The sequence below is a fragment of the Aspergillus flavus genome, chromosome 6, assembly GCF_009017415.1.
Source record: "Aspergillus flavus chromosome 6, complete sequence".
In the NCBI taxonomy this organism is placed as follows: domain Eukaryota; kingdom Fungi; phylum Ascomycota; class Eurotiomycetes; order Eurotiales; family Aspergillaceae; genus Aspergillus; species Aspergillus flavus.
This window is the reverse complement of record NC_092410.1, coordinates 2,878,829-2,900,581: the sequence shown is the minus strand read 5'-3', so window position 1 is coordinate 2,900,581 and position 21,753 is coordinate 2,878,829. Positions and strand designations below refer to the sequence as shown.

The window sequence follows — 21,753 nt, the reverse complement described above, 5'->3', positions numbered from 1 at the left end:
ATCATGGAACAGATACCCACGATGAATGATGGACGCATCATCCTGACGCAAGACAAAGGACAATCATACACAGCACAGCTTCTATACCTAATAGTCGCAGGATACATTGCTCACACTGTATACTATGCATATTGGGGCCCTACTGCTCGAATCCCAGGACCATGGCTGGCGCGGTTCACCAGACTATGGGAGTTGTTGAAAGTGAGCAAGGGCCATTTCGAACAGGTCAACATAGATCTACACAAGAAATACGGTATGCTTATCAGGGTTAACTGCACATGAAATATATTAGACGAGTCTATCTGACTTGAAACTTGTACAGGCCCCATTGTTCGCATCTCACCTAACACGTTCAGTATCAGTGACCCATCTGCCATCAAGCAGATATATCTGGGGAGAACCACACTCATGAAGTCAAAGTTCTATGAACCATTCGGCGACCCATTGGATCCAAACTTATTCTCTGAGACCGACATTAAGAAGCACGCACAGAGTAGGAAGGCAGTGGCTCATCTTTACTCTATGTCGTTTTTGGTCACCTATGAAGGGTCTGCCGATCGTTGTAATGTGCAATTATGTGCGAAGCTTCGCGACTTCGCACGACACAGGACAGCATTTGATGTTCCCACTTGGATGCAATTTTATGCCCATGATGTGATTGGAGAGATTACGGTGAGCGTTATATTTTCTTTGCTGATCCTGGCGGTTTGGATTTTACTGAGATTCATATTTCCAGTTCGGTGAGCCCTTCGGCATGATGGCAAAAGGCCAGGACGAGCACGGGATTGCGGACAGCATTGACGAAACCATGGCGTACGCCTCTCGGATGGCTGTTATTCCAGAACTACATAGATGGGTATCCTGGTTTGGAAGAGTTGCACACTTGAAAACTCCGTTCCATAATATCCAGAAGTATATATTGGAGCAGATTGACGCGAGGTCGGGAAGCGATAGTGTTGGGATTGATTTTTTGAAAAAATTGCTCACACTTAGAGAAGATGATAAAATCATGCAACTTGATATCGAGAAAACTGTGGGCAATAATATCATGGCCGGAGCTGACACTACTGCTATATCTCTAAGTGCGGTTATCTATAACTTGCTCAAGAATCCAGGAACGGAGACAAAGCTGAGGGAGGAGATTGATACTTTGGCTGCTGCAGGCAAGCTGTCAAATCCGGTTACCTTTGAACAAGCTCGGCATATGCCATATCTGCAGGCTTGTATCAAGGAATCTCTAAGAGTGCATCCCGCCGTTGGCCGACCCTTGCTGCGGGTGGTGTCTCCTGAGGGATTGACTATAGCGGGCCAGTACTTTCCAGGTAGAGTGAGTTTATACTTTTTTAATCTATATGGAAAAAAATAGCCCATACTTACAAGAGTTTCAAGGCAATAGTAGGTATCAATGCCTGGGTGGCTCACTACAACGAAGACATATTCGGACGTGACGCCACGACGTTTCGGCCGGAGCGATGGCTTGAGTCGGACAAAGAGAAGCTATCTGTTATGGAACAGAGTCTTTTAGCAGTTCAGTCTTCCCCATTAGACCCCTTGATGAACTATGTGCTGACAAGATCTCATAGTTTGGCGCCGGTGTCTGCACCTGTATAGGGAAGAATCTAAGCATGTTGGAGATGTCGAAGGTTATCCCTGAGTTGTACCGTCAGTTCGAGTTTGAACTTTCTGAGTCGGAAGGAGCATGGATGACGTGGAATAATTGGTTTGTGAAGCCCGCATTCGAATGTTACGTGAGATTGCGGGAGGGTGTTTAAGGGTGTTGTTGTAGAGTGTTGCCAGATATTTCTCATGCCTTAAATTCGATCACAATATCCCGGTCGCCGACCCTGTTATCATAGATAACAGATGATGGATTTGATCATGTGCCCCTGTACGAATAGCCCTCAAGGATTGTACCTTACAAATATCATATCCCTACAGATTTGATGTCTAAACAGTGACCATTCTCATAGAAGTTCGTGTGTACACACCCCTGTTTCATACATAGCCCTTGTAGCCAAGAAAGATACTTTAGATAATATATATTTCCATACCGTCCCTTCACAGCAGTATCACTGTACAAAGATGGCTATCTTTATAGATACTAAAATGGTGGATCACAGGGAGTGGTGACCCACGGTTCCTAGCGCCCGGACCAGTTCTTGAGAACATCAGATACAATGGCTAAATTCTAGCATCTACTGGGCTCCTTCATACTTCTGGCAATGATTTCTGCGTTTCGTCGTTGACCTCACCGTGACTTTCCCCCATAAAGCATGCAGAGGGAAGGCTTCTGAACGGGTTCTCCGATTCAGCACCAAAACCGCTTTGCACCGATAGGCGCCAATGCGGAGACCTGGGAGATTTGGAGGAGCCCTCGCAGGCAACATCGCCGGACGAGGCAAGGCTGAATCTTGAATACCCTGCATACTCTCCCATTGGTGGACCTACATAATCGATATGCAGCCATGACTCGAAACAGAAACGCTTTCTCATGATCAAAACAGGATAGGCTTTCACAGGTGCATGCGCACTTGGGTAGAGCCTAAGGGGAAATGTTATGTTTCCAGATTTCCATTTTCGCCTTTTGTTGAGGGTGTATGGCTATCGAACGACCCTAGCTTTATTTTTCAACGAGAGATCTATATTTATTTTAATAGAAGAATATGTTTCAAATCTTAGATGCTTTACTATGCTAAATCATATGCTCACGGAGGTGAGTTTAAATAAATCTTTACAAGTCGCTAGACACGTTGGTTGGTCTCGTTCATGAACTATGTAAAATGATTTTGATCTTCTTACAGAGTAGCAGGGGGGTTTGATGTCCTCACAATATAAGAAAAAGATATAAAAGCACTAGATTCATACCCATTGCTGTCCGGCGGCATACTTCTCAAGCCGCAGGTTGGGCTTATTCGCAAAGTACGCCGTGGCTCCAGCGGGCACCCGGTCGTTTTCGATATACAACACCTTCTCCGGACCTTTAAATATGCTAATCACACCGAAACCCTCGCTTCGAGACCAGAGAGGAAAAGTAGCAACGCAGCATCCACATTCATCCGTCTGTGAAGCAAGAGTCTTCTTAGTCGCCGGTCCGTTGAAAGTCTACCGTAATGCTATTAGCCTTCGTTGTATTGAAAGGATTGATTTGGGTAAACAGTACCGTTGTGCCGAAATTAACGCCAGCACCTGTGGCGGAAGCATTTATCCCTACATCTGATAGCATCCGATTAGGCCGGTATTTGGACACTACGACGGTTATCTCCTCCGTATGCTGATTGATTACTCGAATGCACGGTGGGATATTTTTGCTGGTTCGGAGGATGGCCCCGAAGATGCCCTACTGGGTGGATCAGCAGCGGCGTATGGACGATCTCCGACGTGGCTTACCTTGGGTACAGAGTCTAGAGGATAGCTCAGAGCATCTGCCCATTCGACCACCGTCTCTGGCTCTGGTAAATTCGCGGCTAGGATGCACTGGTCCGGTAGTTCATCCAGGGCATCGTAAAATACAGTTTCGCTAGAGGAATCATCGTCTAGATCAGGAACATCGTCCAAATCGGTACTCTTGGCGTAAAGTTTGAACGGAACGTGGACGACATCGTAGAGATGTGCGGCAGTTTTGACAAACTCGGCGGCATCGCGCAGAATATCTACGTCGAGGTTTACCGATTCCGCCAAATAATTCAGACTGACTGGGCGGTTCGAGACAAGGATAACAAACCTCTCCTCCACAGGAAGGTCGGTTGCGACCCCGGTCGGCCAAGAGAGCTTGGAGCCTACTAGCTCATCAAAGGAATTACTTCCAAGCGTTATATCAAGCCCACCAGGGAGCTCAATACCCAAGGGCCATGCTCCGGTTAATGATGAAACAGTGCCGACAACATTGATATTCAGCACGGAGACGTATAGGGCAGTACTGCCAGCGTTCTCGAGACGGATATAGACGGACTCTCCTTCGGCAATGCGATCGTTCCCTGCCATCTGGAAATTGACTTTCGGTTCGCCATTTTCCACGGTCCCAACTGTTACCTGTAAGTTGTGTGCTAGAAGATCCTGTCTTCTTTCGCAGCATAATTCCCGAACACGCTTTGCGCGGGCTAGCCGCTCTGCATCGGCGATAATGTCACTGAATGCTTGAGAGGTACCCTCCTCGGTGCTGTCAATCGGGCGTGTTCTGATTCGGACTCCTTGATGATCGACTAGCACAATAGAGCCCGCCTCATGACGAAACTCCGCCAATGGTGCCTGCTTGTCATCTGGACTAGAAGGCTTGAGGTATCTGGATTCTTCCACTCCTGCTTGGAGACCATCCAGAGCCTGAGGAAGAGACACAGGTAACTTGTCAACAACATCACGTTTCAAGAAGGCTAACGCACCCTCGTGGTTTATACTCCTCCATGATGGCATATGTGTTAGCGCAGCTTTGGATTTGAATGCAGCCACAGCAGTAACGGTGGCTTCCACGACTGGCTCCCCGTCGTCTGCCTCATCCGGGTTGAAGGGAACGACAGTGTAAACGTTCCCCTTGCGCACCCCAACCACGCTCCCTGCATCAATCATGGCCTTACCGTTCTCTACTTTGACATACAGCGCCCCTGACTTAACATGCTGCAAAGAGAAGTGCGCCCGGGTGTCTGGTCCCTCAACTTGGGGATGTTGCCACTGGTGCCTGGTATTAACCAGTTGACAGACCCTGACAAGCGTAGTCCTCCACGACACATCAATGCCATCCGTCTCCCCCATAGCCTTAGCCAACGCATCAGTCAAGGCCCCAGACCATTGCCCGCGGGCATTGATATGCTCACAAGCACTTTCCGCAGTGGCCGCGGCAGCGATCCGAACCGCATACGGGTTCCCCAATTGAAACACTTCGCCATGGAAATATCCCTTCTCCCGAAGCTGCTTCAAGTATAAATTCAAATCGTGGAACTGTACTTTTGAAAGACTTTTATGCTTAACAGGTTCCTCAGCCGGATCCCGGAACATCCTACCAGAGTGACAGCAATCGATAACAATCGTAACGTTCCGTGTTTTGTCTGTCGTATCACGGAGCAGGTATGATATCTCCACATCGAGAATCCCCCGGAAGTCCCCTTCAGTTGATTCGTCGTAGTCAACTGGGACAAGGAACTGGAACTGCCATGATTTGTTTTTCTCCTTTCGCTTCTCGTCGTGGACTAGGGCTCCGTGTCCTGAGTAGTAGATTACCACGGCGTCGCCGGGAGAGGTGCTCTCGATCAAGTTATTCCAGGCCTCTAGGATACCAGCGCGAGTGGCATTTTCGTTGTAGCAGGGGATTATCTCGAAGTCTCGTTTGGTGAGAAGACCCTCCATGGTCTTAACGTCGTTCAAGGTTCCATTTAGCCCGCCGTAGGTACTGGCGATTAGGAGGGCTCGTTTGGATGACATTGTGGATATGTCACTTCTAAGCTGAACAGGTTTTTGAGTGTAGCTTCATAAACCGGTGTAGGAATGAGGATGTATTGTCACACGCCGAAGTAGCTGAGCTCTCTTAAATCCTATCTCTATCTCGCATCTGCGTTAACATCTTAAAATAGGATACCGGCAAGTTTTGCAGCCATGGAATCGTCAGAAACGTCACATCCTGCTGGAACACGACATGTGCTCCAAACAAGGTATGAACGAGGATCAGGATCCAATAGAGGGTGATATGTATTAGGCATTGATGCAGTGGCCCCAATGACTAGTTGCAGCTGCATGCAGCCGTACATATCGGTCCGAAAGTGGGATGCGAGCCACAACCTGGCGGGGCACCGAAATAACCCCTCAATAACTTGATTAAATCCTATCAACGAAAGGTAAAAACATTAAAAAATGAGTAACTATTAACTATGAACCTTTCTGGAAGACTATTTGGTGGTTACTGAGTAAACAGTATCCTGACAAAGTTAGGGCTGTATACCACGGTATCGAAAAACCCGTTTTTGGGCGGCAGCATAGCTTGTGGCAGCGATCGACAAAGCAGGGCAACCACTGGATTTGCCACAACACTATCCACCTTTCATGTTTTTTCGAGTTATCGTAGGCGTAAGCTAGTCTCTGGGCAGCTATTTGGCCTCTGGATTCCACGGCAGCCGTGGGAGATATCATATGCAGAGTACCAGTTCGGCATATGAACCACTCAATGTTATGTTACTACTCCTACTAAGAGATTGTAAACGCCGACAAGGCGGGAATTTATGATCTTTGGGCAGCCTTGCATAGCATATCACCGGTACTGCTGGGTGAAGGTAGAAAAATGGACTATACTATTGCAAGAACCCCTTCTATAATATGGCTTCTATCCATGAATTATCACCACGCATCACCACGCCTCTATTAGCTTATTAGGACAATTCATGCTACGCAATTTGACTTGTTGGCAAGAGCGATGACTACTTTTCAGCCCATGGATTGTAAGTATTCGCAACTTATTCATGCCCAGTCGGGCAAATAGGTAAGAAGTATACCTCTTGTTGCCTTGCCACAACAGTGAGTACGAGATTATTGTTACCTTGACATTTGCCGATTACTGGTAATGAACACAACCTATAAGGAGCCAGGATCTGTTACGTATGGCCAGTAGCAGTTGGTGGCTGATTGATCCATATTTTGCTATTTTATCGTGAGGGGCCTGTGGAGGATCATTTGTACGAGAAAAGAATCAAGTGCTTTTTTACTTCTTCGATCGGACTAGATACTGTAAATTATGTACGTAGTAAGGGTACCTGTACAACTAGTGTAAGCATATCATTGTAAGTAAAAGTCTACGTATAGTGGCTAGTAGATGCTACTAGCAACAGATCTCTCTTAATTATGACAGAAATACATAGACTTTATTAGGCATAATATCTAAGAGGATCAGAAGAAGTAAACGACAACAAAAGACCTAAAAGCCGAGATCCCGCGATTTCCCTCACCCGAAACAATGTTCCACACATCATAACATCCATTTGGAGATTCATAACGTAGGTAAAACCACTGATGGCTCTATGAGAATGTCTAGCTTTCCTCTTTACGTTTCAATGCCATTCAAGCTACCACTGGCAATTGTCAGAGCTCCACTACGTCTCAATGTCTTCAGAATATCCCACCTCAGGACGGCCGTACTAGCAGCGAAACCTCTTGTTTCGGTTAGTTGGCACGGCAGCCTCGAGGAGGGCAATAGTAGTATCCGAATCCGTTGTTTGGGTTTGCAGAGGGTGTGGCATTTTTGTTGGCTTCTCCAGGGGAAATCGTATCATCTTTCTCCGCTGCAGTGTGCTGGTTATCGCCCTCAACTGGGAGACTAGAGATGAAGAGAGCGAAGGAAAGGATGAAGGTAAAGAAGTAGAGGAGCTTCATTTTAAAAGGATGTTTGTTCGATCGGGATAAAGAGGAGACTAGAATCTGAAATATGGAAATGTTGAAAGCTTGAGGGGTATGAGGCTTTACGGAAGGGCAAACATCAAGAGCGAATACTTATAGTGTGATCCAGGACCAAGGTGAATATCACTCCGGAGTGATGTATATATCATTCAATGATAGATGGTGAAGATTAAGCCCATTCCCTGGATGAGGTAGTGTCTTTTCGATACAACCAAACGCAGCATGATGTACATTAACCACTGATATACTTAGATGCACTGAGCTGCAGTGACACAATGACGTACTAAGGAGCTTAGACGGAGAATGTTCTTATTCGTGAAGAAGTGTTGCTAGTGAAGGAAAGGAAGAGCAATGAAGAATGGCAATGAGGGTCCTAGTTGAGCATTCAATATCACGATACTCCATATTACACACATTCAGATTCCGTAGGTTTATGCATAGTTCTAGACTTCAGTTTCACGAATCAGGATGAGTGAGGTTGTATATTCCAATTCTGAGCACTAACATAGATTGTTGATTCATACAACGCCTAAAAAAAAAGGTAACAACGCTAAGAGAACGACTCATGAACCGCCAACGCCCAGCTGTGCAAATAAACAAGAAAGATACCAGACCTCCGATAGCAAAAGAAAGAATAAGAGCACTAAATCCCCAGGAGCTATTCGCCCTTCACGCCGAAGGTGTTGTATAGTATAGTAGGCCTTGAAAAAGCGGAGCCTGACTCCTAGAACTCTACCCTGAGGCTGGGATGAATGAAGTAACCAAAGACTTAAAGAGTCCAAATCAAACTCAACTGTCTTGGGATCAACACTGGGGGCTCCTCTGTATCCAAAATGAAATAGTTTAGGAGAGGAGGCTAGCACCGCCAGATTCTATAGCGTCAATTTCTGCTTCTGTCCATGGAAGGTGGTGAGTCTGTGAGGAGAGATCGCCATGGTCGATGTATTCGCCCCTGGAGTTGAGGGCCTTCTCATAGGCACCAGAGCGTGAATTAGCTAAGGCGCGCATGAAAGATGCCTGGTGAAGCGGGCCATGCTGATAGGCCCTAGAGCGGTAGGCGGCGAAAGAGTCATATGAGCTCCTTGTGGAGGACATGGAGGGAAGCCGAGAGGGTTGGCCAGCCGAGCCTGTGCAGAAGTTTACAATTAGCCTTAACCGATGTTACGTCAGTGGGAAGTCCATACGGGTGACAAAATGCTGGCCAAGAGCTCGGATACGAGGAGCCCGAGCAGCGTTTTGAAGAATAATGGTAGGGTGCATTGTGTAGGATCCGTAGACGAAACGAGGCAAGTTGAATTATAGTAGGTTTTGGTGGGCTGGCTCGAGGTCCAATGAACTATGCTAGGTGGATACCTATGGAGGCGAGGCAATAGGGGTTGTTCGGAGGGCTCTCGGTATCTGTCCGCCAGAATAGGACAAGGGGTAATTAGTGATTCGATATGAGAGGTTAGAGAGATATTTCCCGCAGAGAGAGAACTATAAGACAAATGTTCTATGAATTGAGAGTAGAGTAGATTGATGCAACTGTCAATTCCTTGTCAGGATATCACATATATGTATCACACAGTCTCCGGGGTCAACAACATGCCTCGCTATTGGCACTTGTCGCATTCTTCGGCTTCGGCAGAAGCTCCCGACATAGATTGAGACGCTTAGACGAACGATCCACCGGGAACAACGGGATTCCTTCCCCTCAGGCGGAAATTGATCAGTAAGGTCTTCTGTTCTAGAATAATGCCGGAAGACAGGACCGACGCCTGGTGTCACAGCCCAGAAGGATGGGTTCAATTATGTAATGCTTTGCCTTGTTTTGGTATCCAAATTGCCTCTCTCGGGGACAGCATCCAGAGCTATGTTCTTTGGTCCTGTAGTGAGAGCTTCTGTTGCCATAACTCGGTTCGAGGCTCGACCTAATGAGATTAAATGCGTTGATACAAAGTGCGTAGCCACGTGATTAAAGCAACTAGCACACGAGAAAGGGCATTTATGGCAATAGGTCTGCTTCTAGGAGAGAGGTATCCCGTTTGGCATGATCTTGATCTTGTATCTAGGCTTTTTGAGGATCATGTAGGCATCAGATGTTCAAGGCACGACCTTGACGCCAAGTCGTTGTTTTTGTCGGGTGGGATTGACAGACTTTGCTCTGGATATGCATCCAGTACGATACGCTTGGCGGAAAGATTGAGCCAAGGGACCTTGACTACTAGAACTACGACGACCAGAAACTGGCTAATACAAAAGAACGGATAGTTGCTGATGAGATTGAGCTCTACGATATCCTGGACAGATGCTTTACGCCTTTTTATCAGCCATTATTGCCTTGTACGAATCAACTAGGCGAGTAACCTTTCCTAGAGATATTACAAGGAAAACTGAAGCCAAATACTCTATAAACCCATGAAAGATATTATCGAAGTGCGGCTAAGGAGCTTGGAAAAAGTGGTTGATTCTCAAAAAGAACGCCGTCCAGCCCCAGGTAAAGGCTGTGGGCGTGCAACTAAGATTGTACTGAACTATATTGTTGGAGAAGAGAGCTTTTTCAATTTAATGCTTTGGCGCAACTACGTAAAAAGCAGCTAGATGAAAACGCCGACCGAAATCTTACCGGGTTGAGCCTGCCGCTTGCACTTGTTGTACGTTGATGAGGACTCATTCTAGTAGTCTAGTTCCCGGCTTCAGCTTCAGCTGACTGACGGAATGTTCCTCCTGGGCATGCAAAGTGGCCCCTAGCTATTGTCGAGCGCTGTGGGGATGAGCACACGGGGTATTTCAGAATACTTGGGGCGAGGCTTTTCGTGTTAGTAATTGGCCCTTAGTCGGGCTCGGGTTTCATTTCTGTCTGTAAAATGGGATGTAGGGTTCGGCGAGCTCCACCGTGACCAGCGAGTGGATATGTCGTGAGGCTAGCCCCATGGGCAAGTAATGTATCCAATGCCGGTCGAAGTGCTACTTGCTCGAATATCGGAAGAACGCTATAGCTTGCAGTCCCCACGGGGCTTCACGCCCCAGTTTATCACAGCGTGACAGGCTCTATGGGGGTGGGGCACCCATAATATACACTGAACCCGAGCCGAGGGAGCTATCCAAAACCCGAGCCGAGCTGATCTTATCAGCGTAGGACTCCTTATTCGAGATGTTGGGGGTGGGGCTGTGGCTATTCGCTGCTGGGCTCCTCGGAAACAGAACCCGATCCTTGAAGTCAGGGTGCTGCTAACCAGGAAACTGACTGGTGTCTGCAAGGCTAGGCTCATTTGCACATCCGAGATTCTGGAAAGCTTGGCTATCGGACCGCTAGCACTACCAAGCTTCGTCGTGGAAAATGGTACCGTTTTGGGATAATCTGAATACCCTCATCCGATCTCCGAGCCGAGTAGCTCGTGACCTTTTCTATTCCAACCTGGTGGTGTGAAGCAAGTCTTGCCATGCCAGAAGACATACATATAAGGGTGCGATTCATTCAGCAGAATGAGTCCATCAGATCAACATCCTTCAATAACATAATCACCTCTATCAAGAGCAAAGCACGCCTTCCAAACTTCACTTTCTTCCAACAAAACAATGGCACCTGCAGCACTCCTCTCCCCTGAGCCGCCCGTTGTCATCGGGCCGGCCACCAAGAAGGCCACACGGCCTTCCAGCGCCCTTCCCCAGTCACTTATCGACGGGGCTCGGATCGCTAAGAAGGACACATTCAACGCCGCGAAGCATCTCAACTTCCAGGCCCCGAAGCGCATCTACACTATGGAGGAGATCGGCCTGGAAGGGCAGGGCATTTCCCCTCACGCCGGCTCGGAGCCCTTCTCCCTTTTCAATGAAGAGGCCATTAAGCAGATGAGGGCAGAGATCTTCAGTGACGAAGTCCTGGCTGACTGCCAGTATTCTTCGACTTTTAACAAGCACATGGTCCGTGGCATGGGCCCAGCGTACGTTCTCCTGATCTTAGGGATGCTCGTGGCTTTTACTAACTTTACTAGTCGCGCACCCTTCACCTACGCTGCATGGAACGACCCTGAAGTTCTCCGCCGTATCTCCGAGGTCGCCGGCATCGACCTCATCTCGTCCATCGACTTTGAAATCGCCAACATTAACATCTCCGTCAACAGTAACCCCCAGCCCGTACCGGAACAGCAGGTCCCGTCCAACGAGGAGCTGCCAGCAGTTGCTTGGCACTATGACAGCTTCCCCTTTGTCTGTGTGACTATGCTTTCAGACTGCACTGGCATGGTTGGTGGTGAAACTGCTTTGCGCACACCTTCGGGTGATATCATGAAAGTCCGCGGCCCAGCAATGGTAGGTGACAGCATTCGACCGAGCATATTTCTCGAACACGGACTAACTCATCTGGAAGGGTACTGCGGTTGTCCTGCAGGGACGGTACATCGAGCACCAGGCGCTTAAGGCACTCGGCGGCCGTGAGAGAATTAGCATGGTCACTTGTTTCCGCCCCAAGGATCCTATGGTCCGCGATGAGACTGTCCTGGTCGGCGTGCGTGGTATCAGCGACCTTTCCGAGCTCTACACTCAATACACTGAGTACCGCTTGGAGCTGTTGGAGGAGCGTCTTCGCCTCAAGCAGAAGGAGGAGCGTCGCCGTGTCGTGGCCAAGAGGCCATTCGACATTGCTGATATCCGGCAGTTCTTGAAGGAACAGAAGGCATTCCTGGAGTCCATGCTGGAGGAAATCATTGAGGTCGATTAGATCTATTAGGTCTCTTGGCTGTTGACATGTATATGATGATTTGTGAGCTTTGCATTTGCTGGTTCTGGTATTGCAAGTTATATGTTAGCGGCATGGTACTTTGCGAGTTTTCCTTTTATTCAGTGTACTTCAGTGTTTAGGATGTGATAAAATTCATTATACAGTTAACTATAGATCTTCCTTCTGGCACTAGCACAGTTCTTGAGGTTGTTTCTCCTAGTTCCTCATCCTCTGGGATATTTGCAGTCTCGTCTAAGGAAAAATAGTCCGGAATCCGCACCGAATAAGAGTCCTTTCTACTTGCTGCCTCTGTGACATACTTTGGCTATGATATTTAACCAACATAGTGTAACTGTCTACCTTATAGTACAATGTTTGACTACGCCATTACTTCTATATTTTTTGAATTCTTTGTTCACTGCCGCCCTTTGTGAAGCCGGTGTTATAGAACTCTACCTATACAAAGGCCCTCATACCCCTAGAGGCTCTACCTTTGACTTCTGTTTTGTAAATCAATTGAAGTTTTTATTCTCTTATGGTTACTCGGAGTTTGTACATATTCTACTCGTATTCTTTAATACGCATACATCGGAGTCGAGACCATCCCGGACTGCTTTACGCTACGTTACTATCCAATATTCATATATTATCTGTATCATGGATAAAATAAACATCTACATATCGGAAACAATAAGCTCCCCCTACTCAGTCAGACATACACACCCTGTCCTCGTGAGCATCCTTCCAGAAACCGAAGCTATACTACTTACCGTACACGATTTAACCACATATGGTAAAAAGTTCCCAAAGCCTAGAACCATGGAGATGCAATGCAATTCAAGTCGACCTGAATCACTTGACCTAGATGTCGACTAAAGGATCCCCACGTATGGCCGAGTGTGGTTTGTTTCCTCGGGTGTAAAACCCGAGATAGGGTCGGTAACGGGGAGAATCCGATCTGGAGCCGAGGCCGACCCGACGACTTGCTTTGGTCTATACAAACCATATAGATATATATACGTATCTGCGCGTGTATACTTCGATCATACAAAATCGTACATCTGTCTATTACATTCATACATCTCCATTGAAGGCAGAGTTCGTGACTACTTCAAAAACAAAATCGAGCCAATCCTCTATCAACAACACCGAACCATCGCTAAAAAGTCTATCATCAATCAAAATGGCCGCCAAAGAAACCGAACTCCAAGAAGTCTCCCTCGCCCTGCGCACCGCACGGGCAAACAAAACCCCAATCCCAACCCCCAGCAAAATCTGGCCCACCCTCGACGCCGAAGACGGGTTCAAGGTCCAACAAATCAACACCGAGCACGCAGTCAAGAACGGCGACCGTCTAGTGGGCTACAAGCTCGGCAACATCGCCAAAGTAATGCAAGACGCCTTCGGGCTCGACCACCCAGACTACGGGTTCCTGCTCGCCAGCACCTTCGTCTACGAAAGTACCACCGTCCATCTGAAAGACTACATCAAGCCCTACGTCGAACTGGAACCGGCATTCGTTCTTCACAAACCACTCAAGGGTCCTAATGTCACAGTCGCGGACGTGATTAACGCCATCGACTACGCTATCCCCGCCATCGAGATCATCGATTCCCGGGTGCAGAACTGGGAGATTGGACTTGCGGATACGCTAGCTGATAATGGGTCTACGGGTGCTGTTATTCTCGGTGGAACGCCGAGAAAGTTGACTGAGCTTACGTTGAGGGATACAAGGGGTACGTTGCGGTTTAATGATAAGCAGGTTATGGATGGGAATACGGCCAATGTACTTGGGAACCCTATCTCGGCGGTGGCATGGTTGGTCAATCGGTTGGCGGCTTATGATATTGAGTTTCTGCCGGGGCAGGTTATTCTTCCTGGGAGCTGTTTGCAGGCTGTGCCTATGACGGAGGCTGGGCATTGGAATTGTACTTTTGAGGGGTGGGGGAGTGTTGAGTTTGATGTTGTGTAGATGGGTGGTTTGGTTGGGATTGGACTGATAGATAGATTTATCGTGATAGATTTGTTTTAGATTTTGGTTTATATGATGTTTGGGGGTTTGATTATAGAACTGTACTTCGCTTAAGGACACCTTATAACTGCTGATAATGATGTGTTTATATTCTGGAAGACGAACCCCGAGGGGTGTTCAGTAAATCCGTTGTTCGTAAACTATCCTGGCACTGGGCCATACGACAGAGCTGCAATTATTGCATGCTCATGTATGACTAAACTCTCCATCAGGAAGACAGAACCCACTCAGCCTGGCACTGGCACGAAATTTCCTCTAAAGGAGCATTGCTGGGTGTAGAGAAGACATTCACTCGGGTCAACCCCGTACTTGACTTAAGAAAATTAAGAAAAGGTCACGGAAAGAAGCCGAGCATCGGGTGTAGATAGGGCTAGGGGTATCACGAGGGACACGGATTGGTGGATCCAAATCCCGAATTGGTTCTGGGGTCGGCGATCAGAATGGGTCGTGCTCCGGGGATATTGTGGGGTTATCTTGCCTTCAATTATCCCCAGTCTATTTACCGGTGAATATTCACCATGGCAGTGAACACTCGGTGGTGAAGGGTGTTCTTTAAGGGGGGTGAGGTCTCTAATAACTCCACGAAAGTAGGACGGACCTACGTTGGACGCAAGCTGAGCTATACAAGGACTGCACATCACCGCTAAAGACAATATACGGTAGCGCAGACAACTGCCAGCATTATGATGAATCGTAACTTCGTTGCCACATTTCTATGTCTCTCTAGGATCCAGCAAACTATAAGACTCATGATGCCCAATCTGCGCAACAATAGAAAAGAACTCATAAGATGAAATGCCCAAACTATCCAAACATTCCATGTTGCTAGCCGTCGGTCGCAGATCCGAGGGTAATAGCTCCGGGTCCCCATCCATCGGCAGAGTGGGTTCAGGGACCGGTAACAAGTGATTCTCCAGCTGGTGTGAGGAATTTTCAACCGCATGTTCATCCTGTGGTAAGCTGTGTAGAGTGAGAGTCTGTAAGCCGCACTGCTCAATCCGCGTGGCCAGTTCCTGGAACAGGTACTCGAGATGCGTCAATTCGGCTTTTCGTGCGGCTGCTACCTGGTTCCCTTTGTAGATCATTCCGTCTAGGATGGAGTATACCTGGTTGAGGGAACAGTCTTCTACGGCCCCTGGGAAGAGGGTATGGGCCATCATTAGGTGGATTGCAGCTCCGTATGTGTATTCTAGGTCGAAGGGTAGGAACGCCTCTGTTGATTTCTTAGTACGGGAGAATAGTTTATGGAATGAATGTTGGCTTACCCAAGAGATCATCCTCGTCGGTTAATAGTTGTAATGTCTTTGAAGCTGACTTGATTCCGGTTGCGATCAGGGCCTCTGTGGCAACGAGTAAGCTCTGCCAGTCTTCTTCACCGTGTCCCAGCTTCTCTAGTCGTTCTTTGAGAACGGACAATAGTAACGGACGCGTGGCAACAATGACACACTGGATCGTGAAGTTCATTAGCAATGACGGGGAAGCGAATAGAACGGTATCGCAAGGCGCACCTGGTGATATATTAACATGATAAGGCGTGTCTCTCTGGGAACCCGGTGAAGGGGCTTCTGGAGCTGTATCGACACTGCACTTTCAATTTCCTGGGCCAGCCCAGCCATGGCGTGTAGGACCGACCTCGTCTGCTCCAGGAAGATGCCGAGTTGAGTTTCCTCGGTCTTATAAATTGCTTTAATGTATCAGTCAGCGATAACAGACTACGAACTATCGTTTGGGAAAGGGCTTACAGGAAAGAATGAATGAGAGCATTTGCGACAATCGGACCCGAAGACTGAGCGTTGCGTTGCGCGACGAAGCCGTGGGTGGATCGATCAATGTCGTAATATCGTTATCCTGGGTAATCATCGGCAGCCCCAGCGATGCCGAGAAATGGCGATCCATGAGGTAGAGAGTCCACCACAGGTTATGGCAGCGGGTCACCGTGTCGATTCCGAGCTCCTCCTCTGGCAGTTGGGTATGCATCCCCTCTAATTGTTCGATGCGTATGGCTTGACCAAGCTGTACCTGTTAGCAGACTCACCAATTGGGATGTCATAGTATTGTAAACTTACATATACGTGGGCGGACTCTCGATGATCAATAGAATACAAGTACAGTCCTGCAAGTCCCAGCACTTCAATGGCTAGCAGACTGTCCTTCCACAAGGTCGAATGTTCCGGCATGAGGGACATTGCGCGAATGAAGTATTTTGCTCCCGGGGGTTCCCTGGTGTTTTTGGTGGGCTGTACTACGAAGGCGCTCCCGAATGCCAACACTAGGAGGTATTGGACGAACCATAACTTATACTCCATGGCCTTTCGAAGGGCATCGCCGTAGTAGAATTCGTGGAGATGGGCTAGGAAGGTCTTCTTTTCGAAAAGGAAATAGTTTTGTCCCATGTAGAACATCACAGTGTTCAACAAGTAGAGCGCATGGTCCAGCGAAGGTAGCCCATGGATATCAGGCTGGTCGTCCGGCGGTGCGGGTCGCCAATGCAGGAGATAAATGTCTCGGTCGATGAGATTCGGGGCGCTGTGCGATTCTAAGTTGAGCTTCTCAGTCATCATCAGCGTCAGTCGAGCTGTGAAGGACCACATGGATGAGGGAGCCAGCCAAACTATGCGACACCATTAGCACTCATTCATATTAGTTAAAAGGCGCAGTGTATCCCCCGTCCTCTATCTGACCATTTAACCTTCTCGCAGCTATTTGAGGACTTGGGACCGAGCCATATCATCTTCTATGAGGTGGTATACCTACTCCAACTCCGCTTATTGCGGTGGGTATTCTTGATCGTTTTAGACGGCAAGGTAAACGGACTGGTCCAGATACTGCGCGCATGGTCGATCCTCAGTGGTGCGTGGATCGGGGGCTCTTCAGACCCTACAGCGTCTGAATCAATTCAGTGGCGTTCAATAAACCATAATTCCATGATCCTATACCTTCGGGTTCGACATCCGGGGTAAACGCAGTCTCGGAAGACCGCTTCATACCCTGAGAATGAGACTTCTCCGCCTCCCGCCGCAGCTGCTGCAAATAACTGCAAGGATTAGCAGGGCAGTTCACCTTGAATAAGCCAGAGACTTACCTCTCCGTCACAACGACCTTGTTTGGAGGTTCCGTAAACACACATCGCACTTTACGACGCTGGCAGTTATTGCACGGATCCGTTCCCGAGCACTTAATTTTGCTCTGTCGGCACGAAACACAACTGTGTTGCCCTAGCGGTCAGCTTAGGCTATAATGCGAGGATGTAAGGGTCGCTTTTTACGCATTTGCAGTCCGCCTGGCCTTGCGAGACTCGGGTTTACTCTCGGCGACCATAATGCATGCGACACTGTCCCGTGGAGAAGTATGGAGGGATAATTTCTGGGGGATGGGCGCAAAAAAGCCGAAGGGTGGCCATTTCATCCCCACACTATGGGGTCGAGGTTGACCCGATGTCCCGAGATTCGGTCCACTCTGAACTTTATCTGCCGGTCGGCCATGAGGGTTTTATATTCTTTTCTAGGTAAATTGCATTGCTGAATTACATTAACATCTAGAGCAAGTTGGCATTCTATCTTACGACTCGATTCTCTGTAGTGGGCCGATTCTTTCCTCGAAACGTGACCACGTTCCTAACATAAATCATAGCCTATATTCCCGTCTATCAACCTATATACTCTACATTCATACCAACATTGAACCCTAAATTTCACACAGAGTTGGAGTTATCCGCACAGGAGAAAGCAGCCGAACCCCCACTCGAGTTGTATGTATCAATAATCCCAACCACCGACCCGTACGTCCCGGCAACCATCAGAAAGGTTCCGGACACAATCACAAACATACTGAAGCCGGCCATGAAATACCACTTCTTGGTCCTGGTTGCAGTTCCCCAGTTATCGTAGAGCCACATGCCACCCATCGTCTGAAAACACATGAGTGGACCCAGTAGCGCACCGATCAGGGAGACCAGCGAGTCGAAGACAGGGATCACACTGGCAATGATGTATGCAATGACGGCAATACTCAAAGTGCAGCTGAGCCAACAGATCCAGTGAGTTGGCGAGTTGCTAGTTAGGTGTTTGGAGCCTCGGAGGAGGTGAAGGAAGATGTATTTGGCGGGTATCTTTAGGTGGGTATCTTATGTTAGTGTAGCCCAGAACGTTGGTTGGTGATGCCTTACATGAGATACAATTGTTAACGTAACAATCAAACCGGGCAATGCGAAGCCGTAGGAGATTTTCTTCACAGTCCCACCGGCAGAGCCAAGGGCTGGTGACGAGACGTAAGATCCACAGTAGTAGTAGACCACGACGCCAATGACAAGATAGATAATAGTTACACCAGCCTGACAGGCCATCACGGCTTTCGTAAACTGGCTAGGTTCGCGCATCTCGGAGACAATCGAAAAGAAGCCCGGTGTGCCGGAAAACGCAAAGACGATGGCAGATACGGCGGTGATTCCCTTAGTAAAACCGGGATTGCCGACGACTTTGAAGTCGGAAACCCATTCGCCTGGCGGTGCAGCCGCAGGGCGATCTTGAATACCAACGGCGATGGTAACAATGAGAACTAGAAAATGTTAGATTTCTCTCTGGCGGTGTTTCGGTTGACAATGGATATGCAGAGAAGAACATACTTGCAGTAAGAATGCATGGCAATCCGACCCAGGCAAGCCAGGTAATCTTGCCCAGAGTCCGAATACTACTGAACAGGAATCCTGGAATGGCAGCAATAATCACAAACACAGCCGTACAGAGGGCGTGGGTTGAGACTGCATTGAGCCCGATGGAGATCCCTAGAATACCAGAGCCGGCATTGAAGATGTAATATAAAATACAAGTCAGCAGGGTACAACCATTCATCCATAATTAAGACACCTACAGAGACAGAATGCAGTTGCAAGAATAACACGCCCGATTGGACCAAGTATTAAAGCTCCTGCATCATCGATTCCATATATCTCACGGTGGCGAAGCTTAAACGTGCCAACAACGTAGGCAGACCATGTGGTGATAGCAGCAACGGCACATAGAACAAGTACACCAGGGACCATGCCTAGGGTATCAAAAGCCGTCGGTATAGACAGAACACCCAATCCGATCTGGGTCTTCATCATGAGAATCACGGTGCCAAAAAAGCCCACCTAGCCACTGATCAGTTTCGACGAGTGTGTACACCTGTGAATCGTGCCAATGCATACATTACGATAATTGGGGCCCTCCTCAGATATTTCTCCAAAGACAGCATCATGTGTTACCTCCTCCCAAACTTCTTCCTTCTTCGGAGAATGATCCTGCATGTCGTCAATGGTGACATTGGGTATACTTCGTTCAGACAGACGATCCATATTGAAGGTGTGAGTGGAGAAATGGTCGTTCACATTTTGCCAGGCAAAGCTGAATGCTAAGCCTTCTTATACCCAGAATCTGGAGAAAGGTATGGGGGTGTGGGCACGTCATCTTCGAATCTCGTTGGGTGGATTAGGCATTGGTCAAGTATCCTTTCTAATTCGTATCATCGTGAAACCCCAAACCCCGCGATATGGGGGCCGTCGTGTTTGCGGGGAGACTGTGGGGCGTCTTTTCGTCCTATCCGAACCCGACCCGTGGGCCTTCCTACGGGTACATCTCCCTCTTCCAGAGCCGGTGAGTTACTAGGTAGGATCTTAGTGTTCAGCCTTCTGTTCTCCCGTTTGGGTGTTTGTCTAAGATAGCTCGGAAGCCGAACCCGATAGTACTTATCCGAGGGTCTTTGTTGGGCTTCATACAACCACAACACCACAACATTCGATGATTCATGATATTTCTACAAGCATTCCACGGTATTATCAGCGACACAGTCAATAGTATGGTGTAATTCTTAAGTTTTAATTTCCCCTGCGCATCTTGGTCGTTCCTGGGATCTCAGGCATGGAACGTCTTTGAAGCTAAGTCCATATTAATTAAACATACCCTGTCTAGTATGCAGGAACTAGTATCACCGAGGGCACAGTGTGCCTACCACTTGTGGCCTGGATAGACTAGTGAAAGTCGTTCGTTCACTTGAGGAGACTATGTGGAGCTTAGTATGAGAACGTCAGCTCGCTAATATGAAACAGGTTAAGCAAATGAGAACATCCGAGATAATGAGAACCGTCACATCAATCCTCGCCACACCCTGCGTGATTTTTCTAGAAACAAACGTCTGCGGGCCGTTAAACTTACTACTTTGGGCTACAACGCCTCATCAGCTCTGAGGATATGTCTATGCTCTCATCCCGTCGGTACGAGAAAAGCATGTTGACGGAAGAAAAGGAAATATGCACCCTGAATATCTGCTGCAGCCCGGGAAGTTTAACTGGGTTCTCGGAAGGAAAGGTCGAAGAATCCTAGATGTTCGCTGCATAGCCGGATCAATCCTACTGGGTGAGCTGAGCTAGAAGGTGGCAATTCCTTCGCTGGCCCTCCGAGCACTTATCCCTGTAAGTATCATCAAGAATAGCAAGATCTTCGAGATCTCCACGGCTAGTAATATCTCCTCTGCTGCTGGTTTCCTAAAGGGGATTCTTCCCCAAAAGCTAGAAAGCAGGTCCAGAATCCTAATGCCGTCCTCACCTATGTTGGTGCCATCACTGATCAGCTTGTTGACGAGAAAATTGTTGAGACCGTGACGTGGACTCAGAAAGATTCCCCCTGCATCACTGGCATTGCTGGTGAGGATAAGATTAAATGACCCCCTGCAAGCATGCCTTTTCTCTTGCTGTTGGACGTGCTTCCCTATTGTCTCTTGAAAATAGGACAACTGGGGGGTAGTGTTTCCCTCAAGCTGAAAGAGCCTTTCATGCGGTCGGAAAGGCACCTCCGAGAAGGTATATTGGATCTCCTCGGAGCCATAATACTCGGAAGGCACAGTGCCGACTGGCATGCGCCTACGTTTTATTTTGGTGTAGTTGCTCGTCGATCTCACAAAATGCATCGAATCAACCAACCAACGCTCTCTGACTCATTCGCACGTTGCATTTTGGAACGGTGGACTGGTTATGAATTAGTATGGAGATATTCCAATTGATGATATTTCTATTCTCATAGGGATTGCCTCTTACAGGAATTATGCATCTTCATATTTAGCGTGAGATGTAGGTGTAAAATATTGGGAATGCAGTGAAGGCGGGTATTGAGTTTTACCACGGGAAATGGTAGATTTCTCCTAGTCTTCCCGATACCCTTTACTATGCAGAGACTTAATATCTTTACCGGAACTATACTTATGATCACCTAAGCTGCTCTCTCTCTCTCTTTTTCTTTTTTCGAAACGAGAAAATAATACATATATAGAGTAATTCCATCATATCCTTCTCAATCCTTATGATTTTGTGGCCATTAGGTCTCACGCGGAAAACTGCTTGGATTTATAATTTATAATTATGGTGATCAAAACAGGATCGAGATCTACAAGTCATTGTAGAGTCACGGACAAACCTAGTAGAAAGTCCAACGTCTATTTGTTTCCTGTAGAGCCTACATAAAATGTAGGAGTGATATAATCTTTTGGGTTAGAGGGGTGCAAGGCAATACTAAGTGCCAAATGATGTTTTGGTCGGTCAAGTGGGACTGACAAAATATATAAGGCCGTTCTACACATGCGACTTGACCTTCCATCACTTTATTTTAACCATTGTCAATTTGCTAAC

At 47.7% G+C, this 21,753-nt stretch overlaps 9 protein-coding genes across 9 annotated transcripts; 4 read left to right on the top strand and 5 right to left on the bottom strand.

Annotated features, from left to right (window-relative positions):
• Window positions 1-21: 21 nt before the first annotated feature.
• F9C07_2205252 (putative cytochrome P450) lies at window positions 22-1,772 on the top strand (the record flags this gene model as incomplete). Its single annotated transcript, XM_071509603.1, has 5 exons — window positions 22-253; window positions 323-705; window positions 737-1,327; window positions 1,390-1,527; window positions 1,584-1,772. The coding sequence occupies 5 exons, from the start codon at window positions 22-24 to the stop codon at window positions 1,770-1,772; spliced, it is 1,533 nt and encodes a 510-aa protein (XP_071367930.1).
• A 910-nt stretch (window positions 1,773-2,682) lies between these two features.
• Window positions 2,683-5,825, bottom strand: F9C07_2286514 (caspase domain-containing protein). Its single transcript, XM_041293706.2, has 3 exons — window positions 3,388-5,825; window positions 3,161-3,337; window positions 2,683-3,102 (listed from the first exon to the last, which is right to left on the bottom strand). Exons 1-3 carry the CDS (start codon window positions 5,407-5,409, stop codon window positions 2,860-2,862), a joined length of 2,442 nt encoding a protein of 813 aa, XP_041148877.1. The 5' UTR covers window positions 5,410-5,825; the 3' UTR covers window positions 2,683-2,859.
• A 1,269-nt stretch (window positions 5,826-7,094) lies between these two features.
• Window positions 7,095-7,389, bottom strand: F9C07_2286513 (uncharacterized protein). Its single transcript, XM_071510834.1, has one exon. It carries the CDS (start codon window positions 7,342-7,344, stop codon window positions 7,135-7,137), a length of 210 nt encoding a protein of 69 aa, XP_071367929.1. The 5' UTR covers window positions 7,345-7,389; the 3' UTR covers window positions 7,095-7,134.
• Window positions 7,390-7,902: 513 nt separating this feature from the next.
• On the bottom strand, window positions 7,903-8,713 carry F9C07_2286512 (uncharacterized protein). Its single transcript, XM_041293707.2, has 2 exons — window positions 8,553-8,713; window positions 7,903-8,495 (listed from the first exon to the last, which is right to left on the bottom strand). The coding sequence occupies exons 1-2, from the start codon at window positions 8,626-8,628 to the stop codon at window positions 8,212-8,214; spliced, it is 360 nt and encodes a 119-aa protein (XP_041148878.1). The 5' UTR covers window positions 8,629-8,713; the 3' UTR covers window positions 7,903-8,211.
• A 1,753-nt stretch (window positions 8,714-10,466) lies between these two features.
• On the top strand, window positions 10,467-12,221 carry F9C07_2286511 (uncharacterized protein). Its single transcript, XM_041293713.2, has 3 exons — window positions 10,467-11,291; window positions 11,343-11,658; window positions 11,717-12,221. Exons 1-3 carry the CDS (start codon window positions 10,927-10,929, stop codon window positions 12,065-12,067), a joined length of 1,032 nt encoding a protein of 343 aa, XP_041148879.1. The 5' UTR covers window positions 10,467-10,926; the 3' UTR covers window positions 12,068-12,221.
• A 1,029-nt stretch (window positions 12,222-13,250) lies between these two features.
• F9C07_11878 (putative TodF product hydratase) lies at window positions 13,251-14,039 on the top strand (the record flags this gene model as incomplete). The annotated part of the gene is made up of 1 exon (XM_041286760.1): window positions 13,251-14,039. One exon carries the CDS (start codon window positions 13,251-13,253, stop codon window positions 14,037-14,039), a length of 789 nt encoding a protein of 262 aa, XP_041148880.1.
• Window positions 14,040-14,812: 773 nt separating this feature from the next.
• Window positions 14,813-16,657, bottom strand: F9C07_11879 (uncharacterized protein; the record flags this gene model as incomplete). Its single annotated transcript, XM_041293708.2, has 5 exons — window positions 14,813-15,312; window positions 15,365-15,545; window positions 15,608-15,783; window positions 15,842-16,112; window positions 16,166-16,657. 5 exons carry the CDS (start codon window positions 16,655-16,657, stop codon window positions 14,813-14,815), a joined length of 1,620 nt encoding a protein of 539 aa, XP_041148881.2.
• Window positions 16,658-17,790: 1,133 nt separating this feature from the next.
• Window positions 17,791-19,431, bottom strand: F9C07_11880 (putative amino acid transporter; the record flags this gene model as incomplete). The annotated part of the gene is made up of 5 exons (XM_071507720.1): window positions 17,791-18,207; window positions 18,265-18,653; window positions 18,721-18,879; window positions 18,966-19,227; window positions 19,285-19,431. The coding sequence occupies 5 exons, from the start codon at window positions 19,429-19,431 to the stop codon at window positions 17,791-17,793; spliced, it is 1,374 nt and encodes a 457-aa protein (XP_071367928.1).
• A 194-nt stretch (window positions 19,432-19,625) lies between these two features.
• On the top strand, window positions 19,626-20,795 carry F9C07_11881 (uncharacterized protein; the record flags this gene model as incomplete). Its single annotated transcript, XM_071507721.1, has 3 exons — window positions 19,626-19,729; window positions 20,550-20,590; window positions 20,623-20,795. 3 exons carry the CDS (start codon window positions 19,626-19,628, stop codon window positions 20,793-20,795), a joined length of 318 nt encoding a protein of 105 aa, XP_071367927.1.
• Window positions 20,796-21,753: the final 958 nt, after the last annotated feature.

Bases quoted from the DNA above. Each gene is read 5' to 3' on its own strand.
- F9C07_2286512 (XM_041293707.2), bottom strand. From the start codon at position 8,628: ATGCACCCTACCATTATTCTTCAAAACGCTGCTCGGGCTCCTCGTATC. The intron at 8,496-8,552 runs GTATGGACTTCC...ACTTCTGCACAG, and splicing joins TGGCCAGCATTTTGTCACCC to GCTCGGCTGGCCAACCCTCT.
- F9C07_2286511 (XM_041293713.2), top strand. From the start codon at position 10,927: ATGGCACCTGCAGCACTCCTCTCCCCTGAGCCGCCCGTTGTCATCGGG. The intron at 11,292-11,342 runs GTACGTTCTCCT...TAACTTTACTAG, and splicing joins GTCCGTGGCATGGGCCCAGC to TCGCGCACCCTTCACCTACG. The intron at 11,659-11,716 runs GTAGGTGACAGC...CTCATCTGGAAG, and splicing joins AAGTCCGCGGCCCAGCAATG to GGTACTGCGGTTGTCCTGCA.
- F9C07_2286514 (XM_041293706.2), bottom strand. From the start codon at position 5,409: ATGTCATCCAAACGAGCCCTCCTAATCGCCAGTACCTACGGCGGGCTA. The intron at 3,338-3,387 runs GTAAGCCACGTC...TCCACCCAGTAG, and splicing joins CTCTAGACTCTGTACCCAAG to GGCATCTTCGGGGCCATCCT. The intron at 3,103-3,160 runs GTACTGTTTACC...GCATTACGGTAG, and splicing joins GCGTTAATTTCGGCACAACG to ACTTTCAACGGACCGGCGAC.
- F9C07_2286513 (XM_071510834.1), bottom strand. From the start codon at position 7,344: ATGAAGCTCCTCTACTTCTTTACCTTCATCCTTTCCTTCGCTCTCTTC.